The sequence below is a fragment of the Oncorhynchus gorbuscha genome, linkage group LG11 (assembly GCF_021184085.1).
Source record: "Oncorhynchus gorbuscha isolate QuinsamMale2020 ecotype Even-year linkage group LG11, OgorEven_v1.0, whole genome shotgun sequence".
NCBI classification, from domain to species: domain Eukaryota; kingdom Metazoa; phylum Chordata; class Actinopteri; order Salmoniformes; family Salmonidae; genus Oncorhynchus; species Oncorhynchus gorbuscha.
The window spans coordinates 20,432,078-20,455,301 of record NC_060183.1 but is presented as its reverse complement, the minus strand read 5'-3'; the positions used below and the strand labels follow the sequence as shown (position 1 = coordinate 20,455,301).

At 44.1% G+C, this 23,224-nt stretch overlaps 1 protein-coding gene across 1 annotated transcript in view; it reads right to left on the bottom strand.

Annotated features, from left to right (window-relative positions):
• The window catches only part of LOC124048243 (ETS translocation variant 4-like), a 32,754-nt gene extending 14,490 nt beyond the window's left edge, over window positions 1-18,264 (bottom strand). The window contains exons 1-5 of the mRNA XM_046368841.1: window positions 18,057-18,264; window positions 17,393-17,504; window positions 16,644-16,734; window positions 16,189-16,236; window positions 10,979-11,032 (exon numbers count right to left, since the gene is read on the bottom strand). Of these exons, the coding sequence (XP_046224797.1) occupies window positions 10,979-11,032; window positions 16,189-16,236; window positions 16,644-16,734; window positions 17,393-17,449 (250 nt within the window). The 5' untranslated portion in view covers window positions 17,450-17,504; window positions 18,057-18,264. The remainder of the gene's footprint in view (window positions 1-10,978; window positions 11,033-16,188; window positions 16,237-16,643; window positions 16,735-17,392; window positions 17,505-18,056) is intronic.
• Window positions 18,265-23,224: the final 4,960 nt, after the last annotated feature.

Below are 23,224 nucleotides of genomic sequence, written 5' to 3'. Positions count from 1 at the left end.
AGTGCGATCAAAAAGGATTAGAAAAGTATTTACCCAGATTTCCCACACAGACACAATAGGATTTACAGCCCTCCAAATCCCTCTGCCCTCTTCCTTTCTCCTCATGCCCAGGGTGGCACATGACCGAATTTGTTTCCAATATGGCTATGAGATTGTGGAATGTGTTTGTCTCACACGGTGACCCTCTCACTACACACAATCCATGGTGTGTAGAGTGTAGACAAGTTCAGTCACAATGCAGCCCAAGTGGAGCAGCTAATACGTTTGGCAGACATACGGCCTTTTGCCGTGGCCCTGCTTGTGTTTCATTTCGAACGTTCTGCTCTGCGAACGCCATCGAATCAAGAGCATTGGTTGCTGTTTGAGAATGAAGCACAGCACTGTTCAATAGTAAGTGGGTGGAGATTTGTGTGTCAGGAAGCACTGTTCAATAGTAAGTGGGTGGAGATTCGTGTGTCAGGATATACAATATGAATTACTCTTGTATATGAGCTTAGGGCGGCTGTGAGTGTGTATGATTGGTGCTGTCGTCTGGCATGCTCCCCCCAATTAGCAGGGGTTGGCGGACTTCCCTGTTAACGAAGCCCTAGTGAATCAACTGATTTCTCAGTTGAAATGTCATTTTGAGCATCTGAATTGTTTCAGTTGTATTTGATCAGAGTAAACTATGGAATCAGAAAACATCTTATCAAATGGCTACCCAGACTCTTTGCACCCCCCCCATCCCCCCTCCCCTCTTTTACAGCGCTGCTCCTCTCTGTTGTTATCATCTATGCATAGTCCCTGTAATAACTCTACCTACATGTACATACTACCTCAACTAACCGGTGCCCCCCCCCCCCCCGCACATTGACTCTGTACCGGTACCCCCCTGTATATAGTCTCGCTATTGTTATTTTACTGCTGCTCTTTAATTACTTGTTGCTTTTAATTCTTATTCTCATCCGTGTTTTTTAAAACTGCATTGTTGGTTAGGGGCTCGTAAGTAAGCATTTCACTGTAAGGTCTACACCGGTTGCATTCTGCGCATGTGACTAATACGATTTGATTTATGATTTATTTCAACCGGAAAAGGGATTCTTAACATGTACAATTTAAAAAGGATTTAACAAATAATGGCTTAACAAATCCTCGAACAAGGTGACATTATCAAGGTAAATTCAAATCCTCGAACAAGGTGACATTATCAAGGTAAATTCAAATCCTCGAACAAGGTGACATTATCAAGGTAAATTCAAATCCTCCGAAGTTTATAAAGGAGTAGCAGTCACATAAACAGAGTTTGGAGAGCATGGCTCTTCCCTATTGGTTTTATTTAGGGGACATTTGACCCCAGCTCACATGGTTCTGGTTTCCCTCTCTACATCTCTGTTAGTAGTTACACTTTTCTCCACCAAGATCCTCATATTTCATGGAGTTTTTTTCTAATACGGGAAAGGGGGTGTTGTGAACTTAAACATAATGTATAATGGTAGAGAGAAGTGTTTAGATATTTTTGGACAGATACTGTACACATTAGGTGAGAGAGAGAGAGAGAGAGAGAGAGAGAGAGAGAGAGAGAGAGAGAGAGAGAGAGAGAGAGAGAGAGAGAGAGAGAGAGAGAGAGAGAGAGAGAGAGAGAGAGAGAGACTCTCTTTGTATTTGGAATGGGTGTTGGGGGATTGGAAATGTGAACACGTCCTAAACTTGTGTAAAATTATGATCTCAACAAAGTAGGGGTTGTTAACTTTAGAGACGCTTTAGAGACGTCTTATACCCCCCAACAAAATTGAGGGCATGTGGAAAGTCTTCTTGTTATGAAAGTTGAATGTTTTCATCTTGTGTTTGCTCCTCTTCCTGATTCATAAAAAAAACAACAAAAAACATTTTATTTATCTTGCTTTCCCTGGTGTCTTGCCAGTCACTCCCTTTCTGATCACAGGATGATTCAGGATATGGATGGGGTTGGAGGGAGGAGCAGGGGGACTTCATATATGTAAATAGTGAATCTTTGGGGGAGGATGCAGGGTGAAAGGTGAATGGTCTTGGTTGAGTGCTTTAGGAAGTGGAGGGATCATCATGGAGGGAGGCTATTCAGTCAAACCCCACCACAAACAAATCTCAGGACATGAGACCCCAGCAGCACCCTCCCCACCCCTATCCTCGTCCACACAACGTGTCCTCGGCTGGGTTAAGGTACTAGTGGGAACTCCTCAGGACTGAGGGTCATCAGAAGCTTGTCTGAAATGGGACATTCGTCTGCAGCTTAAGTGCTAAAGGAATATCTCATGCCACTTTGTGTAACGCAAAGAGGAATTGAGGATTCAGAGTGTTGTGACGTCGAGAGACGGAGTTAAAAACATGAAGCGTCAAGGAAGAAAACAAAATAAAGCTGCGAGCGGCAATAAACGGTGTTCGGGATGACAGAATGAATACAAGATCATTTGGAGAGCAACGCAAGTACTCTGTCATGTAGGAACAATCTTCCTCTATGTGATATCTTGAGTCTAAATACAAAAGTCTGGAGTGAATCTGCCGTATGGTTCATAAGGAGAAAATGATTGTGAGCATTAGTGTTACATGTGCAAAGAATGAGTGGGCCTACATTCCAAATGCGGTTTCATTTGGTCCTATGGTACATTTTAGAAGTATTGTTTTAGCATATTTTAGCGTATGTGCTAATATGCATCTACTGGTATAGTTTGGCCATCTTTAAATCCATCAACCTTATGTTTTTTTCCATCAACGTTATTATTGTGATGAGTCCAAAGGCCACATTTGGAGTGAATCTGACTTTTAGTCAATGTGAAGAAGATTTTTTAGGATTATTTTAAGCGTAATCGTTACAACAACAAAAAAGCGAATTATTAATACTGCCCTACCAAGCAAAAAGGCAATAAGTGCTCATTTTTTTGCTACATTAAATACATGCTTATTAATCATGTGAACAAGTCTCTATTGTATTGTGTTTTGGAGAAAATGGGGGTCACATCTTTGCTGTGAACCCCTAAATAGGGTATGTACCTCTACTTACTATCGTCTTGTGATCTTAAGTTTGTACAGGATTCCAATTATAGTTTGGTAGCTAATGGCAATGATCAAACGAGTGGCAGCCAGGGTTGAATGCCAGGTAGGAAACCCCCTCTGTAATCTCAGTTGATTTTATACCGAGCGTTTCCTACCATTAAAGGTTCTTCTCCAGTGTAATCAACCTGAACTCAGCGAGAGGATCTGGAGAGCTTTACATTAGGGTGTTTATCTCTGGGATGGGAAGTCAGTCCCTGGAAGTCTGCAGGACGTGACAGCTTCTTATTTTTATCCTTATTTTAACAGGTAAGTTGACCGAGAACACATTCTCATTTATAGCAACAACCTGGAGAATAGTTACAGGGGGGAGAGGGGGGATGAATGAGCCAATTGGACGCTGGGGATGATGGAATGAGGGCCAGATTGAGAATTTAGCCAGGACAATGAGGTTAACACCCCTACTCTTACGATAAGTGCCACTAGCGACCACGGAGAGTTAGGACACCCCGTTTAACATCCTATCCGAAAGATGGCACCTTGGTATATATATATATATATATACACTGTATTTTTGTGCCTGCTACTGGCACTCCATCACCCCTTCTCGCAGCATCTGGTCCCCCATCCAGGGACCAACCCTGCTTAGCTTCAGAGGCAAGCCAGCAGTGGGATGCAGGGTGGTACGCTTCTGTACCCACCAGCCAGTCAAGGAGCTTCCCAGTGACTTATCATTCTGGTTAACTGTATCTCAGTTGCAATGTCCAATAGGGTGAATAGTACTATGAAGACGTTTTATTGTCATGTACACCAGATAGGTGCAGTGAAACGTGTGGTTTTACAGGGTCAGCCATAGTAGTACGGGACCACTGGAGCAAATTAGGGTTAAAATGCCTTGCTCAAAGCACGTCAACAGATTATTCGCCTTGTCAGCTCAGTTATTTGAACCAGCAACCTTTCAGTTCCGGGCCCAGCGCTCTAACCACTAGTCCATCTGACACAGGCAAACCATGAGAATGAAAGGAGATGTATTGATGGGAACGTCCATAGTAGGCTATAGTCCATTTCAAATATGGGCAACTGTCACATGATTGTTCCTTGAATGTTAGATGATATACAGTTTCCTGTATTAGTACACGAGTTATATAAACTACATATGTACTGTACACCCCAGAACAGCTTTAATAGAGCCCGCGGAGGGTTTCTTGAGAGTCAGAGAGAGAGAGAGATGGTCCCTCACTGGCAAATTGATCCCAACAATGACAGAGAGTTCAATAAAAACATCCCTGATGCCCAATTATGTGGCTCTAAAGATTTCAAAGGAACCTATTGATTTCTGGGACATGCCAAATAGCAATCCTCTCTCTGCCTCTGTGGCCTGGCTCAACTGTAGAAAGTAGGGTACACGAGGGATGGACAAGAGTTTTTCTTATAGGTTATGACGGTGGAGATCAAATGCAGTATATTAACACATGCCGCCTCCTCTACATCGCACTGTGCCACCTTTTCTGTTGTCGTGATTCATAGCTCTTATTTTCAACTGGGCTTGTTGCCCCTGCTGTAACTTTCAACCCTATCAAGTAGAGAAGAAAGGCCTTCCATTTCACGTACTGTAAACATTTAGGTGACATTGAAAACGCTGACATTTTCATCCCAAGTATGCTGGCCCACACATTGAAAGTTCTGCATGCAAAAAGTGTGGTTGGTGGAAAATCCAGTGGGATGGTGAGTCAACGACGGCGATTCAATCTGTTCCACCTCATTGAGACTGGAAAGACAATCCAGCAGCAGTCCCACTGTGGAACTGAAACATGTGCAGGACATGTGTGCTTCTCAGGTCAATGCACAATCAGAAAGAGCAGAGAGAGAGAGAGAGAGAGGGAGAGAAAGAGAGCGAGGGGCGAAATGACAACTGGAGATCCCTAAAAGCCAACGCTGGGCTCCAGAGTGGTCTCAATGTCTATTGCAAACATCGCCTGGTCCATTTAACCATTAGTGTCTAGTATCTGATTTTACCGGTCACCCTTTCTGACCGGCTAATGCCTTTGTGACTTGGCTTCTTTGAATATTTAAAGCATTGTTGTCAGATACCTGCCAAACAAGCCTGGCGAGATTGAGAGAGAGCACTGTAGTATCAACAGGAAGTGATTGGACGGTAAAGCGACATAGCACAACAGATCAACTATGTGATGATGCTTTAAGATAAACAAAAGTGTTTCATGTATTTTGGTTTCATATTATTAGGTGTCGCTTGATGTTGTCCTGGAAACGAGGATGTGGCGGACACAGAGAACGGAGTGTGACCGGAGAACGGAGTGTCACACGTTGCTGTCATCAAAGTTTCACTTCTCACTTCGAGAACATTTGATGTCAGGTCGAAACTTTTTCGGACTGTAAGATATTCCCTTTTAATGTTCCTATCGTGTGTGTGCTCTGTGTGGCAAATTACTTCACAATTTGACAGTGAAGATGGGAGATATTACCGTATATCAAACAGTGTGTGGGTGTGTGAACATCATGTGACTGTGTTGTGGCCATCCCATTGGGCAAGACATTTCTTCCCCATTGCCGTTTAGTAGGCACAATACAATACGTCCCCATCCCAGGACACGGGCAGAGAGCGGGGCGTTCCATCACAAAAAGCCGGGGGTGTAAGTAATGTGGCAAAATATTGACCCTTCACTCTCGATCCCTCAGCCCCAATATAGCTGTCCCCTCTTAATGTTTAATGTGATAAACAACCCCCCCCCCTCCACTGTTACTGAAATGATATAAAGAGCTCCCACTGACCCAGCTAATATCCATCAAGTGGAGAAGTGAGAGAGGGAGGGGAGGAGATATAGGGGCGGACAAGGCTCATCTTGACTGAAGGAGGTAGATGACACATTCTGCACTAAGTTCCCATCAAGCTCAGTAGAAAGCCTGGTCAAACTCCTCCCTGTAAATATCAGAGCACATGCCACATCCACAGATCCTCTCACTTCTCTCTCTCTCTCCCCTCTGTGTCTCTCCCTCTGTCTCTCTCTCTGTTTAGCGATTGGGATCTCAACATGATGCCCCGAGGCACAGGCAAGCGTGCTGTGTGACCCCTCCCCCCCCACTTTCCTGATTTATCTACACTTTATCTTTATCCATCTATCTATCCCTCCCCATCCCTCGCTGGGATCAATACAGCCCTACAAGGCTCACTCCACACAAGGCCTGTCCTGTGTCAGCAAGTCACTATGGCAATAGCAAGACCTCAGCCTCAACCATCAATGATCCCCTCTTAAAGTTACATGTGGCGGTTGGAAAGCTGAGCAAACCACGGCCATGTTTAGTAAGACACACCGGAGCAAAACGTTTTCTCCCTACTTAACAGGACCCAGCTATGTCACGGAGACAGAATCTAGGGATATCCCTCGCTGTGGGTCTTGGGCATAACAATAGCGTCACCAAGGGTAACTAGCTCTGACGCGATTTCGTGATGGCATGCTTGGTTTGTTGATGTGATCTCCTGGTTTCTCGTGCTCCTGTGTATTCTTGCTAAACGTGGAACCCGGGTCTGTTATTTTTAGGCCTGCCTGCATCTGTTGCCCCTGGTTTTCCCCTGCTCTCGTCTTGGAAAGAGGAAACGTTCCAGCTGTGGAGAACGTTAAAGCTCAGCCGTTCCTCAAATCCCCCTTTCCTCTCCCTGAACATGCAAATGCACTTCTCCCCTGACACACTACGCACAACATTTAGATCACCCACGGAAGACCATTTTTGCGCGAGTTAGAAAATTATTCTAGTATTATAACATTGGGTGCATTATAAGAGGGGGAAAAAACTGTTTACGTTTGGAAAATAAATTGAACCCCTTTGTCATGAATGTATAACTGAAAGATAACATTGGCAGAAACCAAATGGTGAGAGAGAAGGCATTTGAAGTGTTCACCTTCTCTTTTTGTGGTGGTAGTAGAATAACAGCCGTCCAATTCATGAATGGAGATTCCCTCCCTTTAACCCAATGTGCTGCCTCAGCCAGTCTCTCACAACCAGCCCATTCATAAAACTGTGGGGCTGAAGTGTGTGTGTGTGTGTGCCTGTGCATAGTGTGTGGCTGTAGGTGGCCAGGATGCATGTGTTTCTGGGGAGAAATGACCCATTCAGTCATGTGTTCACATGTACGCACAAACTCCCGCACACACACACATCGGAGGGGAATCGTCCCCCTGCATATCTGTCAGTCACCTGGATGTTTCAGCAGACTCGTTGCATAGCAGCTGTATTTTGGAACGTTGAGAACACTGGGCTGCATATTTATTTTTGTTCAACTGGAGAGAGAGAGCAAAGAGTGGTAGGAGCTCGCCAATTCATGGTCCCTCTGCTCTAAATGGGGACTGATTGGGCCAGATCTGAGCGAACCAGTGAGCAGGGGAACACAGCAACACAAAGAAGAGAGAAGGTCATAAATTCATGACGAGGCAGAACGCTTCCTACCGAAGAGACGAACTGTCGTGAGCATTTGCACTCAACTGCACTCTCTCTCTCTCTCTCTTTTTGTCTTTCTAGTTCTCTCTCTCTGTCTCCCCTTTTCTCTCTAAAGGACTGGAACGGCATCTACAGCCACAACTTCCTATATAATTACTACAAGGTCCAAAACTAAACAATCGGCCCACACAGCACTGAAATAGTTGGATTAGCTTATATCTTGGAACGCTGAACGTAGAAAAAGCAAAATGGTAGATGGGTGAAAATGAAAGAGAGGGTAGGGGTGTCCAGAGTTATAATTCAGCTTAGTTTGTACCGATACAGGAAGAGGGAGGGGTCAGAGAATCCACTCAAAGAGAGGGGGGTCACAAAACCGGGTAACAGTACTATAGCACTTTTTTATGAATGAAGACTAAGGGAGAGGGGAGACGCTTCCTCTTACTTGCAGGAGAAAAGATATGAATGGGACACGTCTCTTGGGCTGCTCTCCGTCTAACAGAACATAAATAACTACTTTCCACACTATTTTTTATTTCAGCAACAACACATTTATCAATGGCATATTTGGTCTCAGACAATTCTAAAAAGTAGAAACTAGGTAAACTATCAGTGCGTGGAAGATTCAATTTACATTTGACTGAGTTCCCTCCCTGCAGACAGGGACTGTCATTATCCAACACCCTCATAACAGATCAGATGCCCCCTTCAAAAGTTCTGTCAAACCCCCAAAAGTCAACAACACTTCCCCTCCCATTTAGCTATCACGAACTGAACGTCACCCCCCTCCCCCATTTTACCATTGACTTCATTTCATAACGGTGTTTAGTGAATCATACGTTAAGGGACTAACATGTGTCGTATTAAAGCTTGAAACTCCCTAAAATACACAGTATAGGTCAGAGCAGTGGTTTAAAGTATTTTTTAAAGTAAAAAATACTTTAAAGGACCTACTTAAATAGCTATTGTGGGTATCTGTACTTTACTACTTATATTTTTGACAACTTTTACTTTTACTCCACTACATTCCTAAAGAAAATAATGTACTTTTTACTCCATACATTTTCCCTGCCACCAAAAAGTACTCTTTACATTTAGAATGCTCAGTTAGGACAGCAATGTGGTCCAGTTCACGCACCTATCAATAAAACACGTTGTCATTCCTACCGCCTCTGATCTGTGGGACTCACTAAAGACACATTCTGTGTTTTAAACGATGTCTGAGTGTTGGAGTGTGCCCCTGGCCATCCATACATGATGTCTGAGTGTTGGAGTGTGTCCTTGGCCATCCGTAAATGATGTCTGAGTGTTGGACTGTGCCCCTGGCTATCTGTAAATGATGTCTGAGTGTTGGAGTGTGCCCCTGGCCATCCGTAAATGATGTCTGAGTGTTGGAGTGTGCCCCTGGCTGACCGTAAATAAAAAAAGACAATTGGGCCGTCTGGTTTGCTTAACATAAGGAATTTTATGTATAGTATTTACTTTCACTTTTTCCACCACTGTCCTTCAGTACACTTAAAACCAGATACTTTTAGACTTTTACTCCAGTAATATTTTACTGGGTGACTTTTAGTTTTACATGAGTCATTTTCTATTAAGGTATCTTTACTTTTACTCAAGTATGACAACTGAGCACTTTTTCCACCACTGGTAAGGAGGCAAATGACGTGTTTACATAACCTTCCCTCAGTGGAACTCTGGAGACAGAGCATGCTTGTTAGCTGTTATTGAGAGAAAAGGGAAAGAGATTACATAGATTTACCAGATGTGCAGGTATTGCACAATCACTTCTTGCCCCCCCCCCCCCCCCCCTTAATCTAGCATTCCAGAGTGTCCCAAAGTCTGGCGCTCTGTTTTCCCTCATCCCTCTCTCTCGTTCTCTCTATGTCCCTCTACCTCCCTCTGTTTCCCACACCCAATACAGGTAACAACCTGACTCGGAAAACAACTATGTTTGATTTGCCGTGGCGCCTTTTCAATGCGGCTTCAATTATTTTTTGGCACAAGGGATTAGGACTTTGTTTGCCGGCTTTACGCTCTGTACTCTGAGTTTCCCTAGCACCTGTCACCTGTTAAGAACTGTATTACAAGGCTGAAGAGCCATGAGTTTGATGGAATAATGCAAAATCGGGTATGGGAATAGATAAGGCCTTCATCAAACCCGCTGGTTGCTTCAATAGACTCACTTCAAGTCGCAACCACAAACATGTAGAAGAATATCTTTATGTCTGTGGCAGCCTGTCAACTTGGAGGTTCCCATCAAATCATGTTGAATAGAGGGTCTTCTGGTCATTGAGTGTGAACAGCAGGTGCTAGCAGGAGCGCTGTCTGTCAACCTGAGGCCTTCTCGGCTCAGACTACTGTGTATAAGTGAGCTGCCTGTCAAAGTGAAGCCCCACTGACCCTACGGAGCATACCAAGGTCTACCATGGGCAGCAGGCTGACCGCCGATTGGTTGGGCTGGCCCGGGGTTAAGTAGACATGACCCTTACATGCTCTAGGGTTCATCGCCGCTTCCTTGTTACCGTTGTTAGCCCACAGACGGGAACTATATGTTTCACTGGGCATGTGTTACAGGGACTAAGGAGTTGTCACTGTGGATAAATGGCACAGTGTTTAGCCACAATAGCAGTTGGGTTTTGAACGGGGCCAGGGGGAACTGAATTGCTAAGTTTAAAATACACACAATAAAACTTCAGATTTATTTGAATGTTTAAATTATATTCAAAACATGTTCAAGTTAACACTTAACCCATCAAAATTGCTATGTTAAGTTTGCGTCAAACTTGCTGTTAAATATATTATTTCCCCATTCGCCATATTGTATGAACTCACCCATAAGTCTATGAATGAGTTTGAATGAAAAGGGCACAGAGGACGCTGTTTGCAAAGCGCACACTCCCCTACTCTGAATCGCCATTGTTTCAACACACAACAAAAAGGGAAACCCATTCAAATAGCAGCCGCACAGTTGTGTAGTATAGGAATTTGCTTTCCCCTCTTACACCTCAGACATACACAAAAGGGAGTCTCTGTACCTGGACTCTGAATGATCTTTTACTGGTTTCCTGGGCTGATCCATTCAGCTTTTCAAAACCATGCAAATGGATAGAGGAGGACAATGGTAGCAGCCACATTCACCCATGATGAGTAGGTCATGTATTAAGTTTGTGTCTCGGAAATGCTTTTTCCCAGGCAAAGATTAATGTGACTTCGACAAATACAGTAGCTCCACCCAAAGCCTCGAGCAGTTTCACAACCCAATGCTGACCTCATATCTGAGTTCCCTCTCTCTCTCACACACACACACACACACACACACACACACACACACACACACACACACACACACACACACACACACACACACACACACACACACACACACACACACGCACGCACGCACACGCACGCACGCACGCACGCACGCACGCACACACACACACACTAAACAAACACATACACGCAAACACACACACGCAAACACAGAATTCTTAGAATTTACACTAATGCCATCTTTACTTACAGTTTTCGGTGTGGAAATCAGGAACAAACTGCTCGTCACTGTCAGGCACTTGAGCTGAAATCAGAAAAGAAAGAGAAACCGTTAGCGTCATGGTTTGAGCAGAATGCTAAGCCTATCAATTAACCTACTGTAGCTAGCCTTGGTGGTCTGCAATTTACCTAGACAGTGAGCACTACGCTAGCCTGTCTGACTATTTACATTGACCCCCCCCTGTTTTTACACTGCTGCCACTCACCGTTTATTATCTATGCATAGTCACTTTACCCCTACCTACATGTACAAATGACCTTGACTAACCTGTACCACCGCACATTGACTCGGTACCCAGTCTATTTAGCCTCGTTATTGCTATTTTATTGTGTTACTTTTCATTAGAATTTTTTACTTTAGTTTATTTCGTAAATATTTTCTTAACTCTATTTCTTGAACTGCATTGTTGGTTAAGGGCTTTGTAAGTTAGCTTTTCACGGTAAGGTCTACACCTGCGCATTTTCCTATTAACTGAGCCAGTCTTGGTGCTTCATGCTGTCCGGCAGCCTTGCCAGTGTGGAAGCTCGGCCCACCCTGTCCATGGGCCCTGGCGGTCATGGTGCTGGGCCTCGCCAGACTCTCTCCTTGGCCATGAAACTTGACCCACTACCTGGATCCAGCCAAGCGACCTTCACCTCCACACTTTCCAGCGTGCCAGCATTTTGTCAACACCACATAGTCAGGGGGGGGACGATGAGGCTTAGCTCCTTGTTTCATGTGGCATTCAACGTCTTGACGGCACAAACACCGATCCATTAGTTAACCCTTTGAGCTGCAGCTCGCAAGGGTTTAACCTCAAGTCGTGCCTTGACCTCAGTCAAACATCGTAACTGGGATTATTGACTGTGTTTTATTCTGGTCTGATCAAAAATGGTGGTAAAGGAAGATAGTTCACTTGGGCCGTTTATCATTGGGGAAAAAATGGTTTGTTCCGATCTGCTTAAGCATGTGGCTCTCCCATAGACACCAGTGCGATAGAAGCTGGGTCTGGTCTACTTAGTTCATTAACTAATGTAACCAGAGAAAATGAGGGAGTGGGGTTTCTCACTTCCTCTTCTGTCTCTGGACTGATCTCAACTAGGGTCAGGAGCTTTTCCCGACCACATGAGCTGACCAGGAACATCTCAGGGTCCCTTCTGAAAACTTCCGACTGGCTTGTGAAGCTGTCTTTCGGTATGATGGACGATGCTCTGACTTGAGGCCTAACGATGGCAGCACAGGGTGATTTATGACCTTAAGAGGTGCACTTATAGTGGAGACAGGGCTACTGTCACTCACGCAGGCTAGCTATCGAACCAAACTGGTGATAGATGGATAAATACAAAGGTGGAGCTGCCTTTCCTTCCTCCCCCCCATGTCCAAACCCTGGCCAAAGAACCACAAAGATATCTTTAGCCCTCATTGACCTGATTGTGATTGTGTCAGGAAGACGTCAGTAACGTGTCAATTGTGTGCATTTTGTGTACTTGTTTGTGTGTGCTTTTCATCACAGAGCAAAGAGAGACTCAACAGGCTATTTTAAACAAGGAAGGAAATCAGACTTCTTCTTTCGGTCTTTTACACCCAGTTTGTGAAGCTGGAGGACGATCTTGGACAATATAGATGCTCTGAGGCTAGTGAAGTATTCTGGAAATCGTCACCTGCTTTGAGGTGCGTTCAAAAGTCAAGCTAGAGGTGTTAGGAGTACGAGGAACTGAGAGAGAAGTTGGGGGAGCTGAGAACAAGTTTAGGTTAGCACTATTTAGGGTTAGATCTTGGTCACAATGCCACTATCGAGTAAGAATGAGTGATGTTTTGTTGAATAATTCAATCACAAAAACAGCAGAAATGATCCAAATTAATCCAAATACTGGACTTGGTGAAATAAATACGAATCTATTCATGCTAGATCTTAACTTGGAGTGAGTTTAATTTACGATCTTATAATTGATATTACATTTAAATGAACCGGACCCTACCATCTAGGCCCTAACATTCTGAATTGTCTTTATGCAAACCCAGCCCATTGGGTACAGGTGCAACGGGGCTTAGTAGTATTGTACAATCCAAGATGTTTACCAAGATGTTAAGATCCAAATACATTTCCGATATCGATTGTCTTCCCAAGCACTGGTCATTGAACCACACAAACAGGTTAGGAAAGCCAGATTAGTGGACTGCCAACACCCAAAAGGGTGAAAAGGTCAAATTTACCCAGTGAGCCATGCATGAGCACACTGGCATCTGATTCGCTACATGTGGCTAAATGGCCTAACCCTAAACCTCGCCTGCAGCCAGGACTAGAAACCCTTACGACTAGCATCAGTCCAATTTGAAAGGTTCCTGCTTTTTCCATTGCTTCGGTCTTGCACTTACGCAACGGTATACTTAGGAAAAGTTGATGGTTATCATTAAATATTGAGACAACAATCTGCCCATAATGGCCAGCGAAAACAATAATTCCACCACATGGGAAGCACAGATCCACTCTCCACTCTGAAATGGTTTAACATAACCAGAATAAGGAACATGAGATTGTATAGTATTATAGGAAACCAAATCTGAAGTTGAATTTACAATGAACATTTAAAAAGTCTCTCAAATTGAAACTACGGGGTAAGAAAAATGACTTCCATAGAAGCCACAAAGAGAGAGTGAGTAAATGCCAGCATCTGTGACATCACCCAGCCAAGTAAAGACCCCCAAACTATCCGAAAGGTCCCCCCTCACTTCATCCACCAGCTACCAGACCATAAAACCTAGCTTGGAAACCAAAACGGAGTGAAAAGAGAAAATAAGAACTTCAAAATCCACTTTCACGTATTTCGTCCCCTCTTCCTGTGAGGAGGAAACCGGATGATCCCGTCTTGGAGCATGTTCAGATAAATTACATTGATTTCTTATATAATATTGTGCCTTGTTGCTATACGGTAATACTATTACCCCCTTTTAACTTTGCAGTCTTTTGCCCTAAGGAGAGGGATAAAGCTGTTTTATGAGAAAGAGCAGAGGCCAATATTTAGTCCACCAGACCAAACAATAAATCATTTCCACTAGTTTCAACATGTCTAAAATGGAACACGTTGGATCGAGCTCAGAAAGGGAAGAGAAAAACCCCCATTAAGGATGTCTGAGCGTCAGTGTGACTGGCTCGCAGACAAGAGCACAACCCCTGTGCTTAGGCAGACAGAGGGAGAGTGTGTGTGTGTGTGTGTGCGCGTGAACGCGTGTGTATCCGATTTGCTTCCAGGAACACCTCGTCAAAAGTCTTTGAGATGCAAGTCAGCACAAGACAGAAAGTGTGTTTATATGAGCACAGATGCATGTTTCCTTTTTTTTCTTCCAGACACCTTGAATGAAATGTTTTTTCCTCAATGGAAGATCCTGATGGGATCGCAGAACTCTCAGTCATAAATGTAAAGGAAAACAACAAGACGAGACAAGCTCCTGAACTCTTTCTCTCTCTCTCTCTCTCTCTCTCTCTCTCTCTCAACTTTCTTGTCTCCCCTCTCCCTTTCTCCCGCTCTCTCTAGCAGAAAACTCCCTCCTGCTACGTGGGTGAATCCCGTGTAACCACAATCAGTCACAATGACAGGCCTGTAATTAATGTAAAAGGAAAGAGTTCTGCCAGAAGAGCTCAAAAACAGTAGATTATTTAGGGTTAAAAAAACAAAACACATTGATAGTTGCACCACCAACCTCCACCCAGGCAGCTCGGCCTTTTAATTCTCCCTTTGGCTCAGTGACCCTCTTCTTCTAGCCAATCTCTTTATGCAGTACAACAGCACCCCGTATCTACTGCTATGCATGTTACCTTTGTGGCTGACTGAATTCAAATAATATGTCCATCAAAGGGACCGGACTTCGGAGTGGCTCTCATTGTTGTCCCTTTTATTGGTGTTGGCTTTGTCTTCGTCTGTGGAGCGTGGTGGGGTGAACTTGCCCGTTTGACGCTGCATGAGAATAGGCACCTTGGCCGAGATACAGTGAGAGAATTGTTTGCCGGGCTTCATAAACCGTCGTTTTCTTAAGAGGGAGGCCCATTTGACCCTTTTCACACTGCCGTGCCGACCAGAACCATACTGTGTTGCCTCTGGTATTTTCTTTTCACGTTGACCTTTCCAGCACGGTTCCAGCATATATCTGACCCGGGTCTGCTCTAAATCACAGGGTATCAATTTGGCGGGTTCAAGATGGTAAACATTTTGTAGCCGGCTGGATTTCTGGTTTAGAGATCGCTAACGCGTTACATATTGCCGTGCCACTTCTGGGCCGGAGATTTACCAAACATTACCAAACAAGCGTGAGTCATTCCTCGGGTTTGTTGTCCCATCTTAACATATAATTGCTTCTTCAGAGCGTACGTCACGTTGTACTTTTAAACTCCACACTGCTGACAATTGCTGCTGCCTGCCTGGGTCCATTTCATCGGTATGTGCGTTAAGGGACAGGGGCTTAACATGCTGCTTGTTTGCATTGGCTGGGCATATTGGCACGCACGCATACTACATGCCAGCATACCAAAATAGGGCATGTTTACAGCTAATCATGTCCTGTCTATGGTCACAAAGGACATTGTTTTATGTCACTAATGGCCATGTGTATTGCATCAGCATGTTTTAACTCCCCAGGGTTTTTTTTTTCACTTCCTAAACGTCCTCGTTTTACTTTAAGAAACAACGTCTTGGTACTTCACCCTGTGTACTGTGTGTCTAGCACACACTATTGGCCTTTCCTGGTGTAGCCTGGTGACTATTTGGTAACTAACATACCAATTCATTGTAATTATCCTACTGTAGATTATTTCAGCCCCACTCTACATGAATACATCTGTAGAAATTGAATAAATAATTGAATAAATATACTTCTGGAGAAATGAGCTCTATCATGACCAGGAATTGTTTGAAGCCATTGCTACTTGGTGGTGGTATGATTTATAAGCATAGTTTAAGTCATTTATCCAAGTGTTCTCATCAACCAAGAAGTCATTATCTGAGCAAATGGGATCAAACCCACTCACACACACACAACTATATCAATAGACTTTGTTATGGACCATTTCCATGTTCATATCTGTCTGACCAAGGCTGGTCCTCCAGGGTATCAATACGAACAATGTTCAAGAGATTAAACGCATATTTTAACATAACATTTTCAACATTGCCAATGCCTCTGAAACATACACAATTAAAACACAGTACCTTCTGTGAGCCATGTCTCCTGAAGTTGGCTTAAATCCTGAAAGAGGTCTAAAAACACACACACACACACACACACACACACACACACACACACACACACACACACACACACACACACACACACACACACACACACACACACACACACACACACACACACACACACACACACACACACACACACACACACACACACACACACACACACACACACACACACACACACACACACACACACACACACATGAATACAACAGAACAACAAGATCAAAGATCATTACGCACATGTCATGTCAGCTAGGTCAGGTTTAGACAAGTTAAGACATATTTATCAATCCATAAATAGAAGTGATATATCTGCTTGCCGGATTGGTAAGCAAAGCATTGGCGAGGTAAACGTGTCACGCGAAGGGACTTCAGGCCATTGCGAGCTTCCTTTGGAGTTCTAACTTTACCTTCAGATTCCTGAGGGGGTAATTCCGTGTCCATGTATTTCCTCTTCGCTGCCATCAACAGTCTATTTAGGGGTCCATTTCCTTGTGACTTCTGCAAAGCATCAAAAATATTACAGATGTGGAAAATACAGTCAAACATGTAGTACACCCTTTGATGTCACAGGCTACATAGAACATGCCCACTGTCACTAATTGGTTTAGTTAATTAGTCGATATGGCCATAAATACTAAAATAATTACATATTGCATTATAATTTGGCTATTATTTTCTTATTATCAGTAGCCTAATTATTATAATTATTATCATTATAGTTGTAACTTTCTGTGTTTTTATTTTATTCTTATCATTCCAGACTAAAAAAATATATACCACAACAGAAAAACAATGCCGGTTGTCTCTGTGAATTGCAATAGTGTTGCAACTCAAACGCGCTTTATCGTTCCATTTGCCCTCTCAAATTGTTAGCCCATTTTCGGTGTTACACTGTCAACATCTCCTGTCCAGAGACAATAATATGTTAATAAACAGTATAAAATAAAAGCTATTGAAGCTGCTAATTTATATTATTTAGTTTAAAAAATGTGCAGACCTTTTGATAGTTTAGAACCGAACTGAATCGAGTTTTCATCGCGCACATAGTTGCTTCAAACAAATCGCATGGAACGGGCGATCGAAAGAGAAAGCCCGGTAGCCAAGTCCTACAACTGAGTAAAGCATTAAACAAATACATGACTTTATACATACGTACATTTGCTAAAGTGTAAGGCACTTGCTGGTCCAAATATCCATCCATCTTATAATCCATCCGTTAACCGTTTGTGATCATTTAGGCTGAGTTGAATGTGATCCACGCAGCCAGCCTGCAGCGAGAGAGGGACAAGGGGCAGCGATAGTTGTGAATGGAGCTGGGAGAAAGCTGCATACCTAATGAGCTCCATTCACAAAAAAATGCAGAGAGGGGAAGCTATGGCGAGCGATTACCCAGCGGGCTGGTGCCACCTTTACCGCTAACTGGACCGTAGTCTGTGGTTCGGGATAGACAGTCATCAGATACCGCACACAATTAACTCAATAAACAAGCCTATGCAATGTGCCAATTGCTCTTATATAGGTATAAAATGTTACTTGAATGTGTCTCATATAGGTTTTTATGTAGGCTAAATATAATGTAGAATTTGCAGTTGTAAAATCGTCCGGTAAACCAATAAATTGTGATTTTATAGGACATGCACTTATAGAACTACAATAGACAAATTGTAGAGGCTTTTCTTACTAAAAAGTATAGGCCTATACTTTCTATTTAGGCTACATCAATGCCCAGAGAGAAAAAGGAACCGTGGATAATGTGAAAAGAAACAGATGTCGCGTCTCAACTGCTACAGAGGGCAACTAAATAACTGTTTTAACCTCACCTTGCTTATAACAGTCAACAATAAGAAAATATCAAGCTTAATGCGTGTGTTATAAGCATGGGACAGAAATGCCCCAAAAACAATTTTGTTGTCAATTCTTTTCCAGACTTGAGTGTTGATTTGGACTACGGAGACTTGCTTTTCTTGCTCTCTGACGCTCGCTTGGCCAAATGACTTGGCGATTCGTGGATTTCCTCTTTCAAGGGCTCGAATTTCTTCCTTTGTCTTAATGAATGACCTGACTTATGAATGAAATCTAGGCTCTCTCTTTGAACCAATCCGCTATGAGACTGTCCGGGTCCCTAGCAACCATGGGCGGAGTTAGAAAAGCAGTAGCCAATCAGAGTTTGGGACTCAGAGTCTTTTATACTAGATTTTCCAGTTGTTTTTCATTCACAAAGCCAGAGAGGGGGGAAAGTTAGAAAAAAAACGTCCATTCATAAAAACCTGACCTAGCTTGAATGTTCCAACTTGTTTTTCCCTGCCTGCCCAGACTCTGTCAAATAAGTTAGTTTGTTTCTTCTTACACTTCTTCTCCTCACTTATAATGTCTAGATAACATGTTTTATGTCATGTACAACTAGCAATTACGTTGTTCACTGACGGAGTCAGAGGTTGGCTATTTGAAACACCATTTGAATATACATTACATGAAATGTCACAGGTAGCTTTTAAACCAAACAAACTGAGGGAAAAGGTTACTATCTCGTTATTATATTTAATGACGATAAACAAATTACATCTTATTCTGTTCCATTCTATCACATGCACTCTAAAATGAAGGGAAAAAACTGGATTGAAAAGCAAGCTTGCTGTGGCTTAAAGTGGTTGTTTATTTCTGAAACTAATGGAGATGTTTCATTTTACTCAAAGTACACATACTTCATTTCCAAAAGATACACTAATAGCCATGTACTGTATGTTTGCCTGAGTCTAATCGCTGGCTCGGAGCTAAAATAGATGCTATAAAGCTTTCTGTAGGAGGTAGTAGATGGAACCTGGTAGATAAGAGTGCTTTTTGATAAAAGGGGGCTTTGTTTGTAGGGTAAAATATGACTGTTTTTCTGCCCGTACTTCAATAGTGCTTGTTGTGAACAGAGACGGGGAAGTAGAAGTGGGGAAGACAGAGAGAGAGAGAGAGAGAGAGAGAGAGAGAGAGAGAGAGAGAGAGAGAGAGAGAGAGAGAGAGAGAGAGAGAGAGAGAGAGAGAGAGAGAGAGAGAGAGAGAGAGAGAGAGAGAGAGAGAGAGATAGGGGGGGGGGGTTCTGTTTGAAGGAGGTGGGGATGGTCTAGTGTGGAAGGCTCGTCCCCAACACCGCTGTCCACTTCCCTTTCTCCCTCTCATCTTCTTTCTGGAGCTCTATCAGACCTTCCTCCCTCCTCCCCCCTCTGTCCTGATAAGTCTGAGGGTGGCTGATAAACCCCCGAAGCTCCCTGAAGACCCACGGACATCACATTACTGGAACAGTAGGCATACCTTTCTGCTGTTTTTAATACAAAATAGCTCACAACAAAGCCAGTACTGTTGAAAATGCTCAATAGAGCAATGATGATGTCCTGAAGTGGTGTGCTTGTAAAACGTTTATTTTTATGGCCCTTTATTCCCCTTTATTTTGTATTGTCTTTACCAATCTTTACTAATTCAAGCAGTTCCTGGACATATATTTTTTATTGTGTCTACGAGACAGCTTGCCCTGGGTCGCATCAGTGGCTCCATGGTTGGGCAGGTTGCCCATACCCCCACTGGGAATCTAATGACTTCCCATACCAGAGACGAGCCATGCCAGAACCAAACCATGTGGGCTACATGGATCTCTGACGATATCTTACCCCTCACCCCATATATCCGCTTTTCCTTGATCATATGACAAGGAGAAATGTATGTTGTTGTTTAATAAGAAACATAATATCTATACATTTTACATTCTTATTTCCTTAGAGTTGACGCTAAGCATTTACGGTTTAAATGAAGATTATTATTAACCATTTATATTTAATATCCTTCATTCTTCAATCTTCATTCTCCCCAACCGGGATCCTCATCTCTCCCAAGTGGTCATTCTCTCCTCCCCTTACCCATCTGTCTATCGCCTCCTTTGAATAGTGAAAAATCACCTTCTGGGCGACTTTAACCTCCCCACGTCTACCTTTGACTCTTTCCTCTCTGCCTCCTTCTTTCCACTCCTCTCCTTTTTGACCTCACCCTCTCACCTTACATTTAGAATGGTTCATCTACCTAATCATAATGCACATCCGATCCTCGCTTGCTAAGTCAAACGACACCACTGGTTCTGCTCACACTGCCCTACCCTGTGCTCTGAGGATGCCCGCTTGACCCTATCCCCTCCTCTCTTCTCCAGACCATTTCCGGAGACCTTCTCCCTTACCTCACCTCGCTCATCAACTCATCCCTGACCGCTGGCTACGTCCCTTCCGTCTTCATTCCCGATCTTAATGACCTTCTTGATCCAAATTGAAGACTAGTCATTCAACTGTTCTCCTCTGTATCACGGAGGCGCATAAAGCTAACTCTCTCTCCCTCTGCTCTCATCCTTCTAGATCTATCATAACCATCAGATCCTCCTCTCCACCCTCTCCGAGTTCATTCCTACCTTCTGTCTCCCCAACATAACCTCACATGGTCTCTCCTATCATTGCTATGCAGACGACACACAACTAATCTTCTCCTTTCCCCTTCTGATGACCAGGTGGCAAATATCAGTGTGGATGACGGATCACCACCTCAAGGAGCTGCTCTTCCTCATTTGGCGCCACCACTCTCTGTTCTATTCTCGCTATTACATCACTTGGCTTGGTCTCTCCTATCATTGCTATGCAGACGACACACAACTAATCTTCTCCTTTCCCCTTCTGATGACCAGGTGGCTAAGCATTTGGTTTCTCGCCAGAACCTGATGTAGGTTCATGCTCTACAACATCCGCAGAGTACGACCCTGCCTCACACAGGAAGCGGCGCAGGTCCTAATCCAGGCATTGGATTACTGCAACTCGCTGTTGGCTGGGCATTCCCAAGTTCTCATCCCCCGCTCCTCCGTTCTCTCCACTGGCTTCCAGTTGAAGCTCGCATCCGCTACAAGACCATGGTGCTTGCCTAGGGAGCTCCTTCCAGGCTCTGATCAGGCCCTTGTGTTCATCCACCTCTGGCCTGCTCGCCTCCCTACCACTGAGGAAGTACAGCTCCCGCTCAGCCCAGTCAAAACTTCTGGCCCCCAATGGTGGAACAAACTCCCTCACGACGCCAGGACAGTGGAGTCAATCACCACCTTCCGGAGACACCTGAAACCCCACCTCTTTAAGGAATACCTAGGATAGGATAAGTAATCCCTCTCACCCCCCCTTAAGATTTAGATGCACTATTGTAAAGTGACTGTTCCACTGGATGTCATAAGGTGAATGCACCAATTTGTAAGTCGCTCTGGATAAGAGCGTCTGCTAAATGACTTAAATGTAATGTAAAAATAATGCACATGAGGATGCCCATTCATTGAGATGACCTATGCATGACATCCATCGTTCCATGGCCATTAAAACAAACAGGACATACTCTCTCAGGCAGTGGGCAGAGGCCAGACAAGACAGGCAGCCCTGGTTGTTTGCAGTGGGGACCAGGCTTTCGACGAAGAGCAGCTTGCTCTCACGTGCCATATCAACTGGAAGATGATTCCCAGTTTAAACAGTGGTCGTGTGAAAAGAGGTGCAGCCCGGCCTGGGTGAGTGTGTGTGTGAGAAAGGAAGTGTGTGTGAAGTGTGTGTGAGAAAGGAAGTGGTGTGAAGTGTGTGTGTGCTGCTAAAATGACGGGTTACTTATTTGGACTTTGACTTATCGCACATCCTTTTTCTGCCATGCTGCCAAATTTGGATCCAGGCTGCCCTCCCCAAACATTATGTTCTGACTGCCCTGAGACCAGGGCGCCTATTCCGAGTCCAGGAAAGGACTCCAGGACTTCCTCTATCCTCCTGGACAGCAAACAATGCACACCTGAAAATAACTCAAGAAAAAGCTGAGCCAATTCTGTTAATTAAGGCTAAGAGGTCAGAACATTTCATACACATCAAGGTTTTGAACCCACATCCTTGAGAGTTGTTGTGCTTTTTCTCAGACAGGCCTGTAGAGTCACTGCCTGCCGCTGCCTGTTCAATAGAACTGTCTTCATCAGACAGGCACTTGTCCTGTTTTGAATATACCTGAGTAATAAACAGATTTTCCTCAAATCCAGAAGGGAGTGAGAGTTAGTTTCAGTACTTTCTCTAATATGAACAGTTTTAAGTCATGAGTTGGCGCAGTGGCTGATGAACGTCCCCTGGCTCGGGCTTGGTGCATGGGGTTGTCACTGGCTGCTGGCTTAGACCGCGACACATAAAGTGTTTTCCCACCGCCACCCCTGTGGAATGCCGAGCACTGCAGTTCACACAGACCCCAGACAGGCTCAGCTCAGCCTGCCTCCCCCACAAAAACAGATGATCTTTAACTGCTGTGTGACTCTGTGTGCGTGTGTGTCTGTGTGTGCGTGCATGCTCTGTACCCTCCGGTAGGCCTATTATTCATTCCCCCAGGACATAGGGCCGTTGCTGGGATGCCTCGTTGTGTATAGGCACAGCCAGGAAATGTCATCGTTGGCATCTGAGGGAGGACTAGCGCGCCAACCCAAGTGTGCTCTCAGCACCTGCAGCCTCAGTCCCTTGCCACAGACACTGGCTTGCTTGTTTGTCAACGCCACCATCCATGCCCCACCAAAGTCAGCCTGTCTAGCCACCACTGCCTTATGAAAGATCAATCGGGTGAACACAATAGTCTCTTCGTTTATGGGGGTGTTTTTCTGATGCTGCCTGAAAGTCTGCATGCAGCTGCACTGGCCTGCTGACACTCCAAACAAGACACAAAGCAAACCCCCCTTTATGTACAGTTTTAGACCGGCCCGCTCCGGTTTTCTCCGCAACGCAAGATTCTTCATCAGGAGCCCATAGAGAAGAGCTGGGACTGGGAGAAGTTATTTTGTTCTAGCGTGGGATGGCTCTGATGAGGAGACATAGAGGAGCCTTGTTGCCGTCTCTGTCACTGTGTAAACACTCTATTGTCATTCGATTCGCCCACATTTTCATTTATATCCCATTTTCCACTTCATTTCCATGCTACTTTTGGGACAAAA